Source organism: Sipha flava, unplaced genomic scaffold (assembly GCF_003268045.1).
Source record: "Sipha flava isolate LNK unplaced genomic scaffold, YSA_version1 34_pilon_pilon, whole genome shotgun sequence".
Lineage (NCBI taxonomy): Eukaryota > Metazoa > Arthropoda > Insecta > Hemiptera > Aphididae > Sipha > Sipha flava.
The window spans coordinates 1,207,244-1,227,525 of NW_020273045.1; the positions used below are offsets into that span (position 1 = coordinate 1,207,244).

The 20,282-nt window shown below is 27.3% G+C and overlaps 2 protein-coding genes across 20 annotated transcripts in view; both read right to left on the reverse strand.

The window, feature by feature from the left end:
* Nucleotides 1-7,076, reverse strand: part of LOC112687511 (protein PFF0380w-like) — a 12,897-nt gene extending 5,821 nt beyond the window's left edge. The window contains exons 1-8 of one of the 2 annotated variants that reach the window (XM_025560252.1): nt 6,711-7,076; nt 5,330-5,520; nt 5,123-5,265; nt 4,938-5,046; nt 3,753-3,844; nt 3,604-3,677; nt 3,048-3,115; nt 1,030-2,581 (exon numbers count right to left, since the gene is read on the reverse strand). In XM_025560252.1, coding sequence (XP_025416037.1) covers nt 1,030-2,581; nt 3,048-3,115; nt 3,604-3,677; nt 3,753-3,844; nt 4,938-5,046; nt 5,123-5,265; nt 5,330-5,518 — 2,227 coding nt within the window. In that variant the 5' untranslated portion in view covers nt 5,519-5,520; nt 6,711-7,076. Of the gene's footprint in view, nt 2,582-3,047; nt 3,116-3,603; nt 3,678-3,752; nt 3,845-4,937; nt 5,047-5,122; nt 5,266-5,329; nt 5,521-6,710 lie in introns of both variants that reach the window. The other variant, XM_025560251.1, reaches the window with a different exon arrangement.
* A 7,266-nt stretch (nt 7,077-14,342) lies between these two features.
* Nucleotides 14,343-20,282, reverse strand: part of LOC112687435 (sorbin and SH3 domain-containing protein 2) — a 53,253-nt gene continuing 47,313 nt past the window's right edge. For 10 of the 18 annotated variants that reach the window (XM_025560135.1, XM_025560152.1, XM_025560139.1 and 7 more), the window contains 8 exons: nt 16,893-17,097; nt 16,693-16,830; nt 16,472-16,586; nt 16,266-16,377; nt 15,890-16,012; nt 15,607-15,722; nt 15,440-15,528; nt 14,343-14,693 (listed from right to left, as the gene is read on the reverse strand). In XM_025560135.1, the coding sequence (XP_025415920.1) occupies nt 14,522-14,693; nt 15,440-15,528; nt 15,607-15,722; nt 15,890-16,012; nt 16,266-16,377; nt 16,472-16,586; nt 16,693-16,830; nt 16,893-17,097 (1,070 nt within the window). In that variant the 3' untranslated portion in view covers nt 14,343-14,521. The remainder of the gene's footprint in view (nt 14,694-15,439; nt 15,529-15,606; nt 15,723-15,889; nt 16,013-16,265; nt 16,378-16,471; nt 16,587-16,692; nt 16,831-16,892; nt 17,098-20,282) is intronic. The other 8 variants (XM_025560145.1, XM_025560144.1, XM_025560147.1 and 5 more) reach the window with 4 other exon arrangements.

Sequence of the window (20,282 nt, forward strand, 5' to 3'; positions counted from 1 at the left end):
AAATAGTTTCTTTTTCATTAAAATTAGAGCAAGTGCTTTTATCACTGTCAATTTCACTTAACTGCGACTCAATAGCATTCATTATAGTATTATTTATGTTTTCAGTAGAAGATTCTTTTTTTACATATGATAATTCATTGTTTTTCAATGATTTTGTTTGGTCTTTTTCGAGTAATTTGTTATTTTCAGATACATTTTCATTAAGGTGAAAACTTGTAGCTCCAATTGTATCGATACTAGAATTTGGAACTAGAGGCATAAATGGAGCTATTATTGATGAAGATTGATCAATTGGTAGATTAAAATGTTTTGAAACATCATTTTGGCTATTCGAGTAAACTTTTGTAACATTAATTAATTTTTTGACAATTTCAGAAACATTTTGTACATCTAAGTGCTTTTTTTTACTACAAAAAGATTTTTTGGTAACCCCTGGACTGTTTTGAATATCAATTTGAACTAAATCTTCATTACATTTTTCAGCAGTATCAACAACACTATCTGGTACATTTATAATACTCTTTTTTACGTTAACGGGTTTTTTGACTATTTCTAGAACATTTTGTACATTTGAGTGTTTTCTTTTATTACCTGATAAATTTTGAACGTGTTCTAAATTATTGTCTTTATTAAAATGATCTTTTTCTTTGTTAACTGGTAATTTGGCTAATTTAGACACATTATTTTGAATATATTTTTTAATAGATTTAGATTCATTAATATTTTTAGAAACATTTGATATTTCATCATTACAACTAGATGACATTTCTTCTTCTTCAATATGTCTAGAAACATTACTTGATGTTTCATCACCAATAGATGAGCAATCTATTTCTACAATGGAATTTTCATTTACTACATATGAAAGTTCTTCAACATTTTCAGAAATATTGTTTGGCAATTCATCATCAATGGTTGACATTTCTTTTTCTGGGAGTGAAAGTTCTTCATCATTTTCAGTAATATTGTTTGGTATTTCATCATCAATGGTAGACATTTCTTTTTCTACATGTGAAAGTTCTTCAACATTTTCAGAAATATTGTTTGGCATTTCATCATCAATGGTCGACATTTCATTTTCTACATGTGAATGTTCTTCAACATTTTCAGAAATATTGTTTGGCATTTCATCATCAAAGGTCGACATTTCTTTTTCTACAGCTACAAATTCTTCGGCTTGTTCAGAAATATTATTTGACATTACATCATCAATAGTTGAAATTTCTTTTTCAACAGATGAAAGTTCTTCAACACATTCAGAAATATTACTTCGCTTTTCAACATTGATGAGTAAAATTTCTTTTTCTGCAGCTACAAATTCTTTGGCTTGTTCAGAAATATTATTTAACATTTCATCATCAATGGTTGAAATTTCATTTTCTACAGTTTTTGAAACTTCATTTATATTTAAAGAAACACAATTGGAAGTTTCATCATTAATGGTTAAAATTTCTTTTTCATGAATTTGCTCTGAGCATTCTACTTGAATTTTATCATCATCAATGTGATCTGAACTTAATTCATGATCTAAATTACGCGAGAGCTTTTGAAGATCTGAATTGTTTACCAAACCGATTTCAGTATTTTTTAATAAACTTTTATCAGTGTTTTGTATAGTATTTTCATTTTCATTACAAGATATTTTTTTTAAAGAATCTTCTGCTTCAAAAAAATTCTCTAAATTAATTCGTCTTGAAGAAATAGAATTTTCCGATACAATTGTATTTGATTCAGGAGAGGTATTGTTATGTTTTGATCCACTCATACTAAGCAAATCAGATGCTCGTATACTATGTATAGAAGATTCATTAGCCCGTTTTTCAATGGAGTTAACAAGACTCATTACTTTATTGCCTCTTGATCCCCGTTTAGATGATTTATTTAGATTAGAAATATCTAAAATTGGTGAATTAATAAGAGACGAAACACTACTATCTAATGGTTGAACACCATCTAAGTCATCATCAAATTCTTCAGCATCAAATAGTACATCTTTCTTGGAATCATCTGAGTGATTAGTATCAATTACTTGATTATTAGAAACAATAAAATTAGATCCAGAATGAAGTCGATTTTTTGAGATTTTAATTCTGCTATCTGTATTAGGTAGCCGAGCAAACTGAACCATTCGACAACTTGATCTTGATCGATTAGGTTTAGCAGTTTTAGAACACTTTAAAATAGAACGTCTAGGAGCTGGTGTATTTTGTTCTACCACAACTGGTACATTATCAAGAGAATAAGTATCTCTTCTGGAAGTACCCAGTTGTGGTTCAGGATCTGAATGTAAATCTACAATATTAGATTCTGATGTGACATCTAAGTAGAAATCTTCAGCTTTGCCTTCAGCACGAGAACTAGTAGAATGTTCATCATTTATCATATTTGGTGGTTCTGGAGAATCAAATTCTACATTTTCATCAGCATAATGATAACTTGAATTAAATTCAGGAGTAGAATCTCTTTTTAACCTTTCACAAGATAATCTGTTTAAGACATGTACTCCATTTGAAGATGAGTTATTTGGTGTATGAGTAACAACCCATGATTTTCTTTGAGTTACTTTTGAATCACCCATCACCTAATACAGAATTAAATATTATTTTTGTGCATGAAAAGAATAAAATCTTTTTTTATTTTTAAATGAAACATTCTCAATATATGTTTTACATAAATAACAATATTATTGAACTTCATAATATTTTAAATAAAAATATATTATTCATACTTGTATATTAGAATAAAACATAAAATAATTGAAATCAGTAGTTCCCAACTTGTAAATAGTTTGAATAAATTCCAATGACACTACAGCTTATATGAAAATAAAATACCTAATAATAATTTATTTTTCATGTTTATAATACTTAGCAGAGAAGCACTGTTTTAATGATAAATATTCAGAAAAGGGTACTGTAGGGTAAGAAGTTCGTGTTTAAATCAAATTGGCTTAAATTGTCTAAAATAAGTTATGGTTAAATTTTTAATAAAATAAATATTAAAAATTAATCAACTTATATTTGATAGTAAAAATAAATATTATTTACCGGTATGTTATGACCAGGAACCATAACTAATGATTTAACTGATTGATGTTCAGATTGAGGAGTTACACCTGAAAAAAAAAGTTTTAATATTTATGTAATAACTAATAGTAGATACTGAACAAGAAAATATTAAACAGATTATACTTTTCATAAAAAACAATTAAGTATACAAAAAGATGAAGATTTTTATTCTTAACTAATCACAAACAAAATGTGTTGATATTTAATTATATAGGCATATTTTAAAATTAAATATATAATACCATAATTTTACTCTGGTTAATATACATAAATCAAGGAAATATTAACAAAAAAAAAAAAAAAAAATTATGAAGTATAAGGAATTACAAAATATAAAAAATGTATGTAAAAACTGAAATACAAAAAACGAAGAAAATATTAATATATTATCAATTTAAAAAATATCAAATCAATATCACAAAATATTTCAAGGTGTAGAGAAATAAAATAAATGAATCTAAACTAATATTATTTAAATCATTTTTATAATTTTAATAAGCAATTTTTTAAAGATAATACATAATAAAATACATACTTGAAGTTTGTTTTTGTAAACTATTTTTCAATACATCAAAAGAAGATTTGGACATATTTGTAGAAGCTACAATGCTATAGACATAAAATAAGTAATATAGTCATTTTTTTTAAAATTTAAAATGCTTATTAATTTAAATAAATACTTACATAGGTGTTTTGTTAAAACTTAAAATGGTTTTAGATGGAGTTTTAGATGGAGTTTTTATATTTCCCGCAACTGGAGTCATTTTATTGTCATTCTAAAATAAATATTATTATACAAATATTTAATTAATAAATATAAAAACAGCTATAAAAATAAAATTGTATTTGAAATATGTTTGAATGAGTGCTATCTTTTTCATAATATTTCATCTTTAATGTATCTTTAATGGATGGCATTATTTTTTGAAAATTTGCGAATATATTATGAAAATAACTTAGGAATTTTATCGAAAAATAAATTTAATTAAAAGGGCAATATATATTTAATAAAATTAATAATTTATTTTAATTATTGCTATAATAATAATTAATGACCTTAAACTATTCTTAGTAAAAGCAAATAAGATAAAATGAAATAAGATAAGATGAAATAATTTGATGTTTAAAAAAAATATTAATACACTATTTGATGTTATAAATTGGCGGTCTTCTGAATATTTTCAGTAAATGTAAATAAATAAATATTTATAATATAAATTATATGTAATAAACAATGAAAAACTCTACAGTAATTTTATCAGTTAAAACAAAATACTTCAACTAAGTCATAAAACAAAAATTAATTTAATATTATGATTCCAAATTGTCAAGGAAAAAAAATTTTTTTTTTATAGGATTTGATAAGATTAACTTAATGTTGATCAGTGTAAAACACCTTGGCTTAGTAGATGAGATGGTAGTAGCAGTTTCTTTACTCTCAATAAGTATCCTTGACAACAACACCCTTATTTTTGTAAATTAATCCTAAGAAAAATGTATAACTAATTAAAGTATCACTCTAGGAAGTTCTAAAATAAATATGTTAAAGTAATGAACATTAATTAGAAGATAAATAAATTAATAAAAGAAATCTAACTATTTTTTAATTAATTTTATATTAAAAATAATTTGTAGAATATTTAAACAGCAACAGGGACATAGTGTACTGGTCTACTGACTTATCAAATGACCATCTATCTGAGAATTAGTGACCAAAGGAATAACTGAAATTAGCTAGAAAATAATCAACGAGTTACCATACCACATAAATATCAGTTATACATAATAATACAGATAATATTAGATTAAAGAAAAAAACAATAATTAAATAACAAAAATAAACTACTTAATAATGTTCAAGTTATATACTTTAGGTACCAATGGTTTGTTGACTTGGTTTGAAAAATGTTCTGGTGTTTTTGATGATGTTAAGCTATTTCTTGTTAATGTTTTTTTACCAGATAAATAATTTGGTTCACTGAAGTAGAAGAAAATGTAATCAATAAAATATCTCAATACAGCATTATAAGAAATATATTTAATATTAAACTTACATGTATGATTTAGCATACTCCCATACAAATTTTCTACCACCAATATCAATCTCATCTGTATGATGCAATAAAAAATTATTCCTACCAATTTTTTTTCCATTGACTTTGGTAGTACCAGCCATACTCTTATCGCGAATATATGCCTTTAAAGGTTAAAACCAATATTAATATTTACTTACAAAATCAATTCAAGTAGTTTATTTTTACCTTATCATCAACAAAAAATACACTGCAATGGTGAGCAGATACATTTTCTAAAAAAATTTTTATATCACAGTTTTTAGCACGCCCAAAAATGCATTCTTTTTTTGTCAGTGGATAACGACCACAAATTGTTCCATTTCCTTTTTTGATTAATATAAAACCATAATAGGTTTGTGATTTTTTGCAATCCATATCTACAAAAATTAAATATTAAGATTTTAGGATAAATTAAAATATAATACAAATATAATTGGAAATAAAAAAATGAACAAATAATAATTGATTAAATTAAATTACATGTATGAATTCAAGTTCCATAAAAATAATAACTCTTATAATACATACTAATATACATAATAATAAATACTAGTAAATGAATAAAATAATTTTCAAAAATAAAATTAGCTTATCATAATGTAAAAACTAATATATAGATATTGTTTATCATAATTTAATTTTAATTTATAGTTAAAATACATCAAATCTGTCAAAATAAAATATTTATAATATGAAAATGTTATCACAAAAAATACATTGACGATAGACAAAATGAATTATTTTAAACATTATTAACGTTTTAGCTAATTTATTTACTAACAAGAATCAATTTCAGAAAATTGTTTTTAGATTTTCCACTTTGATAAATTATTGAAAACTAAGTATATTCAGTACCCACAATATAAATAATAATTAATTATAACACTTAAAATTAATTTTTTTTCCTATATATATATATATACACACACACAACTTGTCCCACCCCTAGAAAAATCTCTGTAGGCGCCTATGTACTTATTACGTTTGTTTAAAATCTGTACATGTGGTGTTGAAACTTGATTGAGACTTGATTATAAATTATAGAGATAATAAACTAACCTTTCTTTTAAGCTCTCAAGCTATAGTTAAATGTATTCAAAAGAATCAGAAAATCTTTCATGAATATCATATCTACTGGTCACCTCAACCACATTACAGGCTGAACCTTGTATCCGTGATTCTTATAAACCGTATCTACTATATTTATATAAAATAATTTAACATCAAAGTACATAACACTTGTAAAAAAATAAAAAACCTATTCACATATGTTCACAATGGAATTGTAAACCTAAGTTCATAGATAGTTTTAAAAATGTATACCACACATATATGATTAGACTAAATTAATAAGTATAAAGTTCAAAAACAAAGACTTATACAAAAACTTTCGTTATCAATGTGTCGCTGTTTCCAGTGGTTGGATAACAAAACAAGTATGCCAGACGGATCAGTGACATTAGGAAGGAGATCGAGCGCTCGAAAAATCGTGCCGTCGCAAAAACACTAACCGCTCCGAGTTATTGAAAATAGAAAAAACTGAAATGTGTTACAACCTATTACTTACCCGATACGCACGGATATAGTGGTGTAACTCGGTTGAAATAAGTACGACGAATACGAGGGGATGAACGTACCGACGGAAGTTGTCTATGAAGTCGCGAGCGCGCGCGACATAAAATAAAACGAATACAGGGACGTGAGAAGACGACGGAAGGGCAAAACGGCACGAACGCGAGTTCACACGCGGAAACGACGGGCGACCATCACGCGAGCGGGTTACGCGAAAGACAACGGCGAACCATAAACAATGTTTTTGGCGCCAACTGGAGCTGCTGCACACTTTGGTAACAGAGACAAAACGTAAAAACCGTGCACGGCACAAAAAACAACCGCAGTACGTTTGACCGTTACAGATAGAACGGTTACGGCTAGTCGCCAGCCGATTGGTTATCACGTTAGTACGCTAGGAGCGCTCACGTCACCATAGAGTAAACACGAGCGTCCAGATGACGAATTCAAACGGCTGCAAAATGGCCGGTTCGAATTATTCATCATATCCATGGTCCGGTTACGGTAATACGTTGTTAATGAGTGTACTTGGTTTAAAGTGGAAAGAAATCGGTTGCAAGGGAATTTATTGTTTGCTTCGTATTTCGTAGACTTTGCAGTTAGTATTATTAATACCAAATACGAGCATAGTGCAGTCCGTACAAGACACTGGGTGTAAAAATCCCATGGGTTTCCAGACTGTACCCTATTATCGTGTGCAGTAGTGATGGGCGATTTGAATCGATCTCCATTCCTTTCAAAAGGTCGATTCGTTCTAGTGAAGATTGAATCAAATCGTTAATCACGATTTTTTATGTGAATCTAATCGTTGTTATTTTTTGATCCGATTATGTAATACAAATTGAAAGAAATTACTTATTTTATACTATCATCTAATTTTCACATAAACCACAGGCAAAACTGCAAATAATGCAATCAATTGATTAAAACAAAACCGCACACAAAGTGAATCGATCTTTTTTTGGATTGTTTTTTACATTCCGTTTCAAATCGATTCATTTCCAGAATTGCTCGTACCAGCTACAATTTGTACGTTACATTGACATTTAAAAATGTAGAATAATACATTGTTCCCATAATGTTTGGTACCACTGAATAGTTTGTTTAATTTTTCCTATGTGATTTGGTTTTATATGTTATGATCTTTAATATTGGTAACCTGTTATTGATTTTGGTAACTGATACAAACTGTTATTGTACTCAAAAAATAACAGTTGCTGTTGTTTTAATTAAAAAAAAAAGAGAGGTATCCCTATCAATTTTAGTATGCTATATAAGTAGGTAGTTAGGGATGCCAAAATTTGTTTTGACTGAAATTTATAAATACTTTAGGTTGTTAGTATAACAAAAATTTACGATACAACTTCGAAATGACAGAATAATAATAATAATAATATGATTATTTAGAATATTAAAATAATTAATGATGGGAATAATCGATTGATTAGTAATCGAAAAAAAATAATCGGTTGATTTTAATAATTGAATGATTCATATTAAAATAAAATCAATATAACGGCACATATCAAAAACAATGATAGTTCCATTACTCATAATAGCGATTATTAGCACGCATATTTGAATACGTGATAATATATAAAGGTAAGAAGTATAGATTTTATTGTTCTCTTTTTTTAAATTTATTCCTTCAATTTTTTTCAGAATCATTAAGTTTTTTGTCTCTCCTGAACAAATTATAAATTGTGGACATATGCCCTTCTAGCATTTAGTGATTCATATGTAATAACTATTATAGGGAAAAAGTTCACATGTCCAGGACACCGTCGAACTGAATTTGCCTTTTTTTACTAAAACGCTTCAAGAAGTAACACACAATATATATTTGATATATTATATTATCTTTCACGTTTTATTTTTATAGACTGTTATTAGATACAATTGTCGAATTGTATGTTTTCGACATTTTTTACAGTAAAGTTGATTCTTAATACCACAAATATCTATTCGTATAGCCGTATACATAACCCTAACATTCAACATTGATATTAGAATGGTTATGAATGTTACATAAATATAAAATCTACCATTTGAAACGAATCATTTATGTTTCGTATAGGTATTTGAATATTTGAAGAAATATAAAATACTTGAATATTTTTTTTATCAAAATGGTTTTGGTAAATAGGCAAATCAAGATAATTGAGAGAGAGGTGATATTTAAAAACATCAAAACTGTATACTTCTAATCTGTGTTTTCTGAAAATAATAATAACCTCTAACCCAGTGTTTCTCAACCGGTGTGTCGCCGAGCAAGTCCAAATGTGTTGCGTGAAGTACTAATATTAAATGACAAAAAACATTATTAACACTATTAACTATTTACAAAAATTTATAGGTATTTGATATAATTTCCATGATAATAAAAATAGATTTTCAGCTATCGACATAAAATAAATTGTATTATTATCGTTGGATTATTATTATTATCGTCATTTTGAACGATTAATCGCGTTCGAATCGCCTAATGTGTGTCATCTTAATTTATAAAAGTTGGTTTTTGTTATTTTCGTTTATTTTTAAACAGTAAATACGTATAGTATATTTATACTGAAAACATGCACCGTATCAATAACTCACTTTATTTGTATGTTCAGTTGTCATTTACTTCTATAGTCGAATAGACTTTTTCTTAATTTATTAACAATATTTTTTTGTTACTAAAACCTAACTTGCAGAATTAAAAAACGATCGCACTCTTCAAATGAAATTTAATGAGCTTGAGCTAAGCCAATTTTGGATTTACACAAAAAAAGAATATCCGAACTTAACAAAATTGGCTCATTCCGTAATATTACCATTTTCGACATCATATTTGTGCGAGGTAGCTTTTTCTGCTTTAAATGAAATTAAAAACAAAAAAAGGGAAAGATTAATTAATGTCGAAGAGGAGTTAAGATTCGCCTTATCGAAGATTTCGCTACGAATTGATACATTATGTAAGAAATATCAGTCACAAATTTCTCATTAAAATGCTGTTTTACCTATGTTATATTTTTCTTTGTTGTTTTATATACTATAATTGATTATACATTATAAGTTTATATATTATTAACTAATTATAAATATTTAATACTATCTATTATTCTTATTTTTTTTACTATGTGTCGCAAAGTATGAAATATTTTAATAGTGTGTCGCCATTATACAAAGGTTGAGAAACACTGCTCTAACCACTGAAACAGAATGAATCACCGACAAAATATCGCAGGTAAAATATCGCGTGACCAAAATATCGCAACTAAAATATCGTGAAACCATTATATATAATATTATATTATACTAATAATTATAATATAATATATTATATCGCATTACTCAAGTTATCTGCGACCAGTTCTATCCTATGGATGCGAAACGTGGTCGGTCACTAAGGGAAATGAAGATAAACTTCTGACTTTCGAAAGGAAAGTACTGAGACGCATTTATGGTCCTATCACAGAAAGTGGTGAATACAGAAGAAGAACCAATAGTGAAATCTACCTAATATACTCAAAGCCCAATATTAAATCCTTTATAAGAGGCAAACGATTAGAATGGGCGGGACATACCTGGAAATCTACTGGTATAATAAAAGATGTAATGATTGGCACTATGAACGGGAAAAGACCTAGAGGGCGTCCAAGACAGAGGTAGATGAACTTAATCAAATCAGATCTTGAAAAATGTGCTCCAGGATTAAAATTAGAAGAGTGTGTGGATAGAGATAGATGGCGTCAAATAGTAGAAGCAGCGAAGGCCCTAAATGGGCTATAGAAGCTAGAAAAAAAAATAAATATTGCATTGAATATTTTTTCTGCCAGTAAATTAAACAAATTATGCTTATCTTTTTTTTTCTCATTTTACTCATTTTTATCTTTTTACTAAAAAGGTTGTTAAAAACGTCGCTTTATTATTTTTTGTATGCACTATGCCGAAAATATGCGTTGAAACTTTTAATTAATTTCAATTTAGAAACAAATACTCTTATTATTCATTCAATAAATGTAGCCGTATGTACTTGTGATTAAGGCTAATTTAATTTCAAACTTTAATATAGTCGATTATTTGGCCAGGTTATATTAAATAAACGATAGTTAATGTCTTTGAAATCGATTTTCTTTGTGTATAAATCGTTTTAAAATGAGTATTATGTGAATTCGAACTTTTTTAAAACCCATAATTACATAATGTTTGTTACAAAGTATATATCTTGATACTCTAGTTAATTAAAATAAAACACAAACGGTTATCTGTGATTACAAATCACTTAATTTATAAATTATCAGATTAAAAAGTTAATTAAAAGTAGTATTAGTTGGTAAAATAATACTTGAAAACATTGCAATATACATATAGTGAAAAAACATGATCACTTGCGATAATATAATTTTTATTAAGTCAGAATCGATAGTTGAATTACCTACAATTAAAATAGAAAAAGAGTAATTCAAACTAATCAAGAAATTGTGGCGAGTGCTGAATCTAATGTATGAGCATGCGCACTTATCATAATGTCTTGCAGTTATATTAATTTATAATTAATAAATAATAAGCAAATTTGTATTAATTTATTAATAAGACTTTAATTTTATAAATATACAATATCACTTACTTAAATAACATTTAACCAACTAAATAATATTAAAAAATAGCACAATAAAACAAAACGAAGAAAAATTGCCATATACTCGTACACGTAAATTTTATAAATTATGACATTGACGAAGCGCAACAGAATGGGCATGGCCTAGGTAATAAATACCGCGGCTGCTAGTAGAGGTAGTCTTAGAATAACTGGTATTTTACAGCGGTAACAAGCATCGTTTAGCTTGCTCACACATCTATCGCATGCTCTGTCACAGGGGCATATTTTAAGGGGGCGAAGGGGGAGATCACCCCCTCCCCTGAATCCGTATTTAAGGAACTGATTAAACGAGTATGTGAGATACACATTACACATTTTTTTAATTATTTTTAATTTCATATAATGTGTGATCGTTATACGTAATGATTTATTCTTTTATAGCTTATTTTTGGTTCAAAGTTGTTATTTAAGTCATTTCTTTAGATTTGGACGAAACTTGAAAATGTAGTGACACTAAATGAAATAGCAAATAGTTTATTTCTGATCATAATGGATTGCATACAGCTTAGAATTGGTGCATTCTTCTTAATCAAATAAATATTTTTTTTATTTTTTTTTAAGTAAATGTATTTATTAGTGTTTCTTATTTGAATTAATAATTCTTCATGCGTATTGAGGGGTTAGTACTGAAATAAATTATAAAATTAATTACTATATTTATAACAATTGTATTTATTTTTATAATTATTTTGTTCAAATCTTACAATATGTTATATATATTATATAATGAATTATCAATATATGTTGATTATTAAAGTTCATTTTAACTAATTTTTTTAATTAAGAATTGAAATAATTTATTTAGACTACATTAAAACCATTAAGATTAAAGAATATCTATACATAAATTTAATTGTTAAATATATATATAATTTAAGAATAGGTATTGAAAAACAGTTAAATGGTCAATGAGAATATAACCAATTTTTTAATATATTTTTTAATCTCAAAGTAACTATTTTAGCTTTGATATTTTTCATAATTGTGTATTAATAATTACGTTACATTTTTACTCATTTACATATATTTTGTTTCTATTTATTGTATTTAGTTATATTAATATTTCAAGTTACAAACCAAAAGTATAATAGATACAAACCTAATCAGTATATACTTTCTTTTTCTTTTCTTTTAATTCATCAACATATATTTTAAAAGTAACATACCTAATTATTTAAACGTATATTTACCGTGTGAGTTTGCATTTTTCTCACAGTGTTTTAAATTTATTTTAGAAATAGGTTTAATTACTCAAAGTGAGGGGCAAGCAACTTTTTTCATACAATTGTTTTATTTTATTGTTATATTTTTACATTATCATTTAATTATATGTGTACCTGTGTTTCATTATAAAATTAATTTAAAATAAAATCCATTATAATCAAATTATATGTGTGCATTATACATTATACATAAATAATAATATACATTTACCATAAAAATAATTAAAAAATGAACGACAAGTGTACTATAATAATCAGTGGCGCACACAGAATTTTTTTCAGGGGGGGGGGGGTGTCAAGGTAAAAATATAACACATTTTACAATTAACAAATGATGCAAATCCTTAATATATTTTCACTTAAATAATAGCATTGATAATAGAATAGACTATTCTATAATCAATGATACTAGGTATTCAATACTAGCTCTTCATATTTCAAACTTGTAAAATTTATAAATTTTAACCTAGACATAGGAGAAAATTTCGGGGGGGGGGTAAAACCCCTTTCCCCCCTCCCCTGCGTGAGCCACTGATAATAATATATTATTATAAAATCAATTTTTTTTTTACGTCAATATACATTATAACCATATTTATTATATTTAAAAGGAAATAATGAATTATATTGTAAAAAATATATGGAAAACAAACATACTGATATTTTTTTTTAAATTAGTTTATTTATAACATAAAAATATTCCATTCATTAAGCATATTTCGTGCTAAAATGTCCGTGTACAAACTGGCAATTGATACATTTATCTCATCATTATTTATTTAGCAACAATATGTCAGTAAAATATATATATATATTGGATAGATTGGACGAAATATTTTAAATATATTATATATTTATATATAATATTACTCATGCATCCCTTTCATAAAAAATAACTGAAAATTTGAAAATTATAGCCATAATTTTATAGGTAATAAAAGAAGTGTAAAAAATATTAATTTATTGCAATGCAGTTGCTTAAGTGAAAAGAAAAATTCAACTTTTGTAATTGAGGAATTTGCTTTGAACGTATAGAATAAAAAAAAAAATTTAAAAAAAGCGTATTGATTTACATACATTTCCCATATCTATATATGTATTTCTATAATATTAGAATATTTCGTCAATCTATCCCTATAGTTACACATCAATTAAATAAGGAACATTTTCTTACAAGAATATATATAAAATGAAAAATACAATTATAATTAGTATTTGTATTATATGTATATCTGTATGAATGTATGAGAATGTATTATCAAAGATTAGAAGTATAAAATAAATATTAACATCAACAGTACAAATACTAATTAAATTATATTTTATCATGACGACAAATTAGTTGGCAGAGGAGGAAATCTTAGAAGTAATAAAGCTCATTTCCAGTTTCCGTTGGTCAAATTAAAAAAAAATAAATAAATAACAATAATAATAACCAAGGCATAATTATGATATATTAAAATATATAATTTCTTATGTTTTATTCGAGGCAAATTTGTTTTGAAAATTATACGTGAAATTCTGATTTCACTAAAATATACGTCTGTATTAAAATAATTGTACAAATAATACATAAACTCAACTATAGAAGAGTAAAAATATGTATAGTGTTCTATCATTAAAATATTGAATAGAGTATATTATCTCTAATAGTGAAATTGATTGACTAGTGTTTTCTTTAACAATAATAATAATAATAATAAAAATAATAATAATAGTATAGTAATCATATGATGTTATTAATTATATTAATAACATTTAATTACAAATGAAATATACATTATAATATGTTAACAGTGAATGTTTATAACTATATCCAAAAACAACTTAATGAGTTAATGCGAATCCTTTGGCATATAAAATTATATTTTATTTAGAGAGTTGGGTGAGAATCTGGACACAAGGGCGGAAGCAAGGAAAATTGTTATTTTATAAGGATCAAATGCTGCGTTGGACGTAGTTTCCGGGGAAAGTACCAAAACATCCCGTCCGTTTACTTGATCCCACGTACCAACCGTCGTCGCATTTCTCCATAACGAACACTACATCGCCTTCTCTGAGTTCCAGTTCGTCACTGTTCTGAGGCTTATAATTGTATAACGCCCTATAACTGTTAACAACTCGGTGATAAATCGTTAAATATCGGTACAAATCTTAAACCAAATATAATTATTCAACACGCGTATATTATAAATAATTAAATATCAATAAAAATTTTGTGATCTACACATTAAAAACGTTTTTGGTGTGTACAAGATTTTATAAAGTATTTCTTTTTTTTTGTACTTTTATTATTATTATATGTATGATACATATAGTAAAGAAAATTACTTATTATAGTTTATAGATCAAGATATTAAAACGTTAAAAAATGGTTGAATATTATCTAAATCTAACATAATGTTGTGCTCGAAATAGACAGAACGTTAAATTAAGATACTAAAATACTACGATTGAGTTATAATAAAATTAAAATCAGAATATTTATACAATTTCTTCGTTTGAATTAAAATTTAACACATCTTTATCAAATACACATGAATCTGTATTTTAAAAAACCCAAGTAAATCTTTAGTTTTTTGTTTGATAATTTAGTTTTTAATCGTATCACTAAAAGAGTTTTCTTAGTTACCTATTTTAATGAATGTGATAAATGTAATAAGTATACGAATATGTTAAGAGTTTACAGTCGCTAGATAAAGTGTAATAATAAGTTCAAAATTAAAAATTTAATAACTACAAATATTTTATTGCAATATAAAGTTTTTATTATTATCAAAATAAATTATTTAACTAAATAATTATTACGATATTTATTTATGAAGCTATACTTTATACATTTAACTGTTTACTCACGGCATAGGTTCTGAATGTACGTCAACGTGTAGAGTTTCATTAATGTTATTCGTTTGTTTCTTCATTTGAGTCCCAGAATTTCTTGTCGGCTACAAATATCATCGACAATAAGTTTCCCTAACTTCATAAAACATAACAATTTTTTTTTGGTTTAGACGATTTGATACCATAGAAGAATAGCTATCCGGCTGGTACATGTGCTGCGTTTTCGGCGGGTTACTGGTGATCAAAGAATGAGCTGCTGGAGAAGCTACGGGCTTGACAGATGCACTGATCGAAGGATCTAAAAAAAAATTATTAAAATTGTTGAATTGTATTTAATATCAACTTCACATAATTTGCTATTAATATTTTTATAGAAATAACTCGGTATATATAATATACATGTAAATAAACTAATATATTATAATTATCATTCAATACAAACAATAAAAATGTGAAAAAAATTACTTGGAATATCACCTGGTTCCACTAGGACTGTAACGTAAGATACAGGAAATATTCCTTTTTTGCTACCAATCCTTCCTTCATACCAATTGTTGTCGACACGTCTAGTCAAGACGACCAGTTCCCCTGAAGATGAAAAAAGAGTTTTTTATAATGTATAGCGATCGTTTTTACGAAAATTCCAAAATTTAAGGAGTGTTTCAAAACAATACGAATGATGTTGCATTTTTTGTACATAGAATAGCATTCATTAAATAGTACAATTTTATATTTTTCGTCGAATGTAGATAATTCTTATGCGGCGGCATGCGTATTTATTATTATTATTATTATTTAATAACTGCAAGTTTAAACATAGATTTATCATATTTTTTTTCACCTTTAACTAATGATAGTTCCATATTGGTCTGTGCCACAAAGTTGAATTTTGCTCTTGCCTGGCCTTCATAAGGCCTATGCGGTGTTGTTCTGATACCATCGTACGGAATTACCTGCCAAAAATATAAAATGTTACACTCTCGTAGGTTTGGATTGCGTGAATTCTATGAACCAGAAACAGTAATATTTGAAAAAAAACATGCGCACCTCGACATAGTTGAAAGGAAACAATCCGACCATGGCGTTGTGTTCCCCTTCGTACCAATTTTTATCGATCTGTTTCCGGACGAATATGATGTCACCTTTCCGGAACGATAATTCTCTATACATAAACGTACATAAAATAAATTACTAATGTAATACACTCGATTATTGCACGGGATTATACGGATGTAAACGTACTTTTACTCGTAATTTAGTTTCGTTACCTGGACGTTTGGCCGACGAAATTATACAATGCTCTGGCGACAAGCTTAGGTTCTGGGGTCCGGCTTCTTGGTGGCTGAGGAGTCTCGTCTAAGAAGTCATCGTAACGATTTAAAGGAATAGGAGACTTTTGAGAAGGCCTGTAAATATTTTTTATTAATTTTTTTCGAATTCCATTGCATTTTAACTAATAACCACTAACAATAAGTTGTCTGCGTGTCTTCTGTTTGACATGTCTTGAAGTTCTTGGAGATACTTTCTTCTCCTTTCTTCTTGGTAAATCCTTCTCATAGCTTCTGCCTGTTTGTTGGCCAGATCTTCTTCTGACCATTCTTCTTTAATCTCGTTTCGAACTGGACGTCGATACTGTAGTGTCACCTCTGATTCCGCATATTTGTGTGGTGAATCTAAAATGTATTTTGTTATACTATATTGCTTCATTGAAAATAGTAAAGTTAGACTTAAATATTTTATATCAATTTCTTTACACTGGAACTCTATACTAGAGAAGCCTGATAGTTTAAAAATATTTCGCTGTAACTAAAAGTCAGTTATTGCGTATAGTCCCCCTCTGAATATCGGTTAAAATTAGGAATCGAACACCGTAGGGAACGATATAGTGACACTGAACAATGAAAAGAATGATGACAAAATCAACAATGAACACAATGAATTGCGTGCAGTAAGTTTTATTCTTTACTTCCCTTCATTTCTAAAACCTAACATTCGGATGTCGGTTTACCATCAAATATATTTGTATGAATTCGATAAAGCCTAAATGTGAAAAAAATCTATTCAATAGTTCTACGTTTGTTTTGTTGTACTTTTTTCCAGTAACATCTAATACAGAGTAAAAGACCTTCAGAATAGTTCAGTTTTGAGCATATTCAGACACGTGCTGCGCTGTAGTGAATGGAAGATCTATGTATACGGGTCGTTAAACACGTCCAAACGGCAATATAATTATTAGTTTCTCTTCTTTTGACAATAGACTTTAGCAAAACATGTATTCCATTTTTTTTCTTTCACGTGAAAGCTATGCATCACGAAAAAAAAATTGATGAACTCATATTTTCTGCAATAATTTTCCGATGATTTTTAAGTAAAATTAAAAATAGACACGACTTTGGGTTCAATCATAACCAGATGTCTGCAATATCTGTCAGACGGAGGGAGGCTTCTAAAGTATTGGGCAACAAGATATTATAATCGTGATTGACGTGATTACGTCACTTGATTTATTACCAAGTACATATTGATTTAATGTATTTATAAAATATATACATACATTTTAATAGGCAAATTTGTAATTAGAAAAAAATTATTACATTAAATAGTTGGATAATTATTATTACGCAAGTTTACGATTACTTATCACGAACTTTCTCTAGCGTCGATTTAAGAATTTACATAGAACAAATTGAAAGTGATAATACATTCGATTTGAAATCCATAAAATTAGCTGTCATTAAAAACATTTCTTTTGTGAGTATACAATAAAAATACTTGTTAACGAACTAAATATAGACATTTTCCTCGAAAAAAAAAATGAAAACGTAGTGAAGAAAGTTATATTATGATTACATTCAAAAAAAGCAATAAAATATTTTTCATAATTCGAGATAGGAGAAGTATTAAATTGAAAGTGGATAAAAAAATGTAGAAAACCATTCAAAAAACCTTGGTATGTCGAAATGAAATCGATTACAGTAACGTTTTTGAGTCCTGTATATAAGTGCAGTCGGCCGTTTCCTTTGATCGAACAGCTGCTACTGATTAAACAAGACCACACTTTTTCCATTATTCACACGGACATTGACAATTTACTACGTATACGCACTTAAACATGCTGCTTGTAATTTATAACGCGTTTGTGAGCGAGCCTCGTAAAAGTAGTCCTACAGGTTTTTTTTTTACGAGGCGATTCTATATTTCCCGGGAACATTATTCGGAAACCTAATTTTATGATCGAAAGGGTTGAGTGAAAGAAACAAACAAAACGCACGGGGTAGAAAGTACACTATAATCTAATTTAATATCGGCGCCTGAGTGTGACCTTAAGACGGGAAAAGGGTTGGCGATAGTGAACGCCTAGAAAGGGTGAAGGGGCTATGTATATGATATACAGCTCAAATTTTTTGTACGTGGGCGGAACAAAACTGTTTGACCTATAATGTCCTCGAGCTTGTTTCTATCTGGAAACAATATTAAATATGTTTTTACCAGGTACGTTTAAATACCTGCGGTTAAACTATGCACGATTATGTTTCATATGGTATGGCTTGATTGTTTGGTGGTTATTATTCAAACTATAGACAAAACATTTGAGAGACAAGCCTGACTGTTGGTGGCTTGTGCCTTATAGATTATATCTAATTTTTAATGAAACGGAAAATTATAGATGAAATCGACCATGGAGAAAATTATGCTCAAGGTAATTGTTTATGACTGACTCATCAGATATTATAATTTACCTATACAATATATTTAAATGAAAAATAAATATTTTTATATTTTTATATTTTCAATATTATAATATTATAAATTATATTGAATCGAGAATAAAATCTAAAACTAATTTTCGGGTAATGAATATTTTTTTATTTTATCGTGTGTATGAAAACACATAAATGTGTTATACAAAAACACATACACATACGTCATACACAAATACACACATTAAAACACACATATGTACAGTATACTATTCTAATTCATTTATATTTAACTGAGATTTAACAGTACATCTAATAAGAACTACAAATGTGTTGGTATATGAATGCACACATATTTTTTTCAACAAAAGGTTTAATCAATAAGTGAATTCCCAATATGCAACAAATATTACGTTGTTATTATGCACAATATATTATATGGTGGTTAGTTGTACATAATAACATTATACAATATACATTAATAACACAACAAACATGATAAATATTTTGTCATAGTTGGGTACTGATATGTATAAATTCTTGTTTCATTTACATTTTGTAGTACTATTTACAATCAAACAGGTACACTATCATTAATTGTGAAATAACATCATGATTTCTGTTGATAATCTATCATGTTTGTATTCTCAGTAATTAGCTCAAAACTTAAGATAGGCGATAGACCGACATCATACTATCTACAGCCCCGAGTCATTTTTCATTATTTAATACATATTATATTGTTCTATAGAGTTTATTTTATCAGTTTCGGAACCACTAACAAACACGACCGTCGTATAGTCTGCACAAAATAATCAAATATTATACATTATAATATTTGGTAGAATAAAATATACAAATCGAATTATTATTATGTTCATGGCACAAGTTAATATCACTTTTTCGATGATTAACTTCAAACATAATAAAATTAAAAGAAAAGGGTAGGGCCTACGACGAAACAATTGTAAAGCATTGCAACACACTTAAAACTAAATGTATACCGTAAACAATTTGTCGCGAAAATGTAGAAACTCTCAAATATACTTAGGGATCATAAATTAACCTACGCATACAATTTACATTTGATAGCGTCTGGAATAAAACTTACTAAATACTCAATTTTATCTATAATCTGTGATTTCGCATGCCAAAAT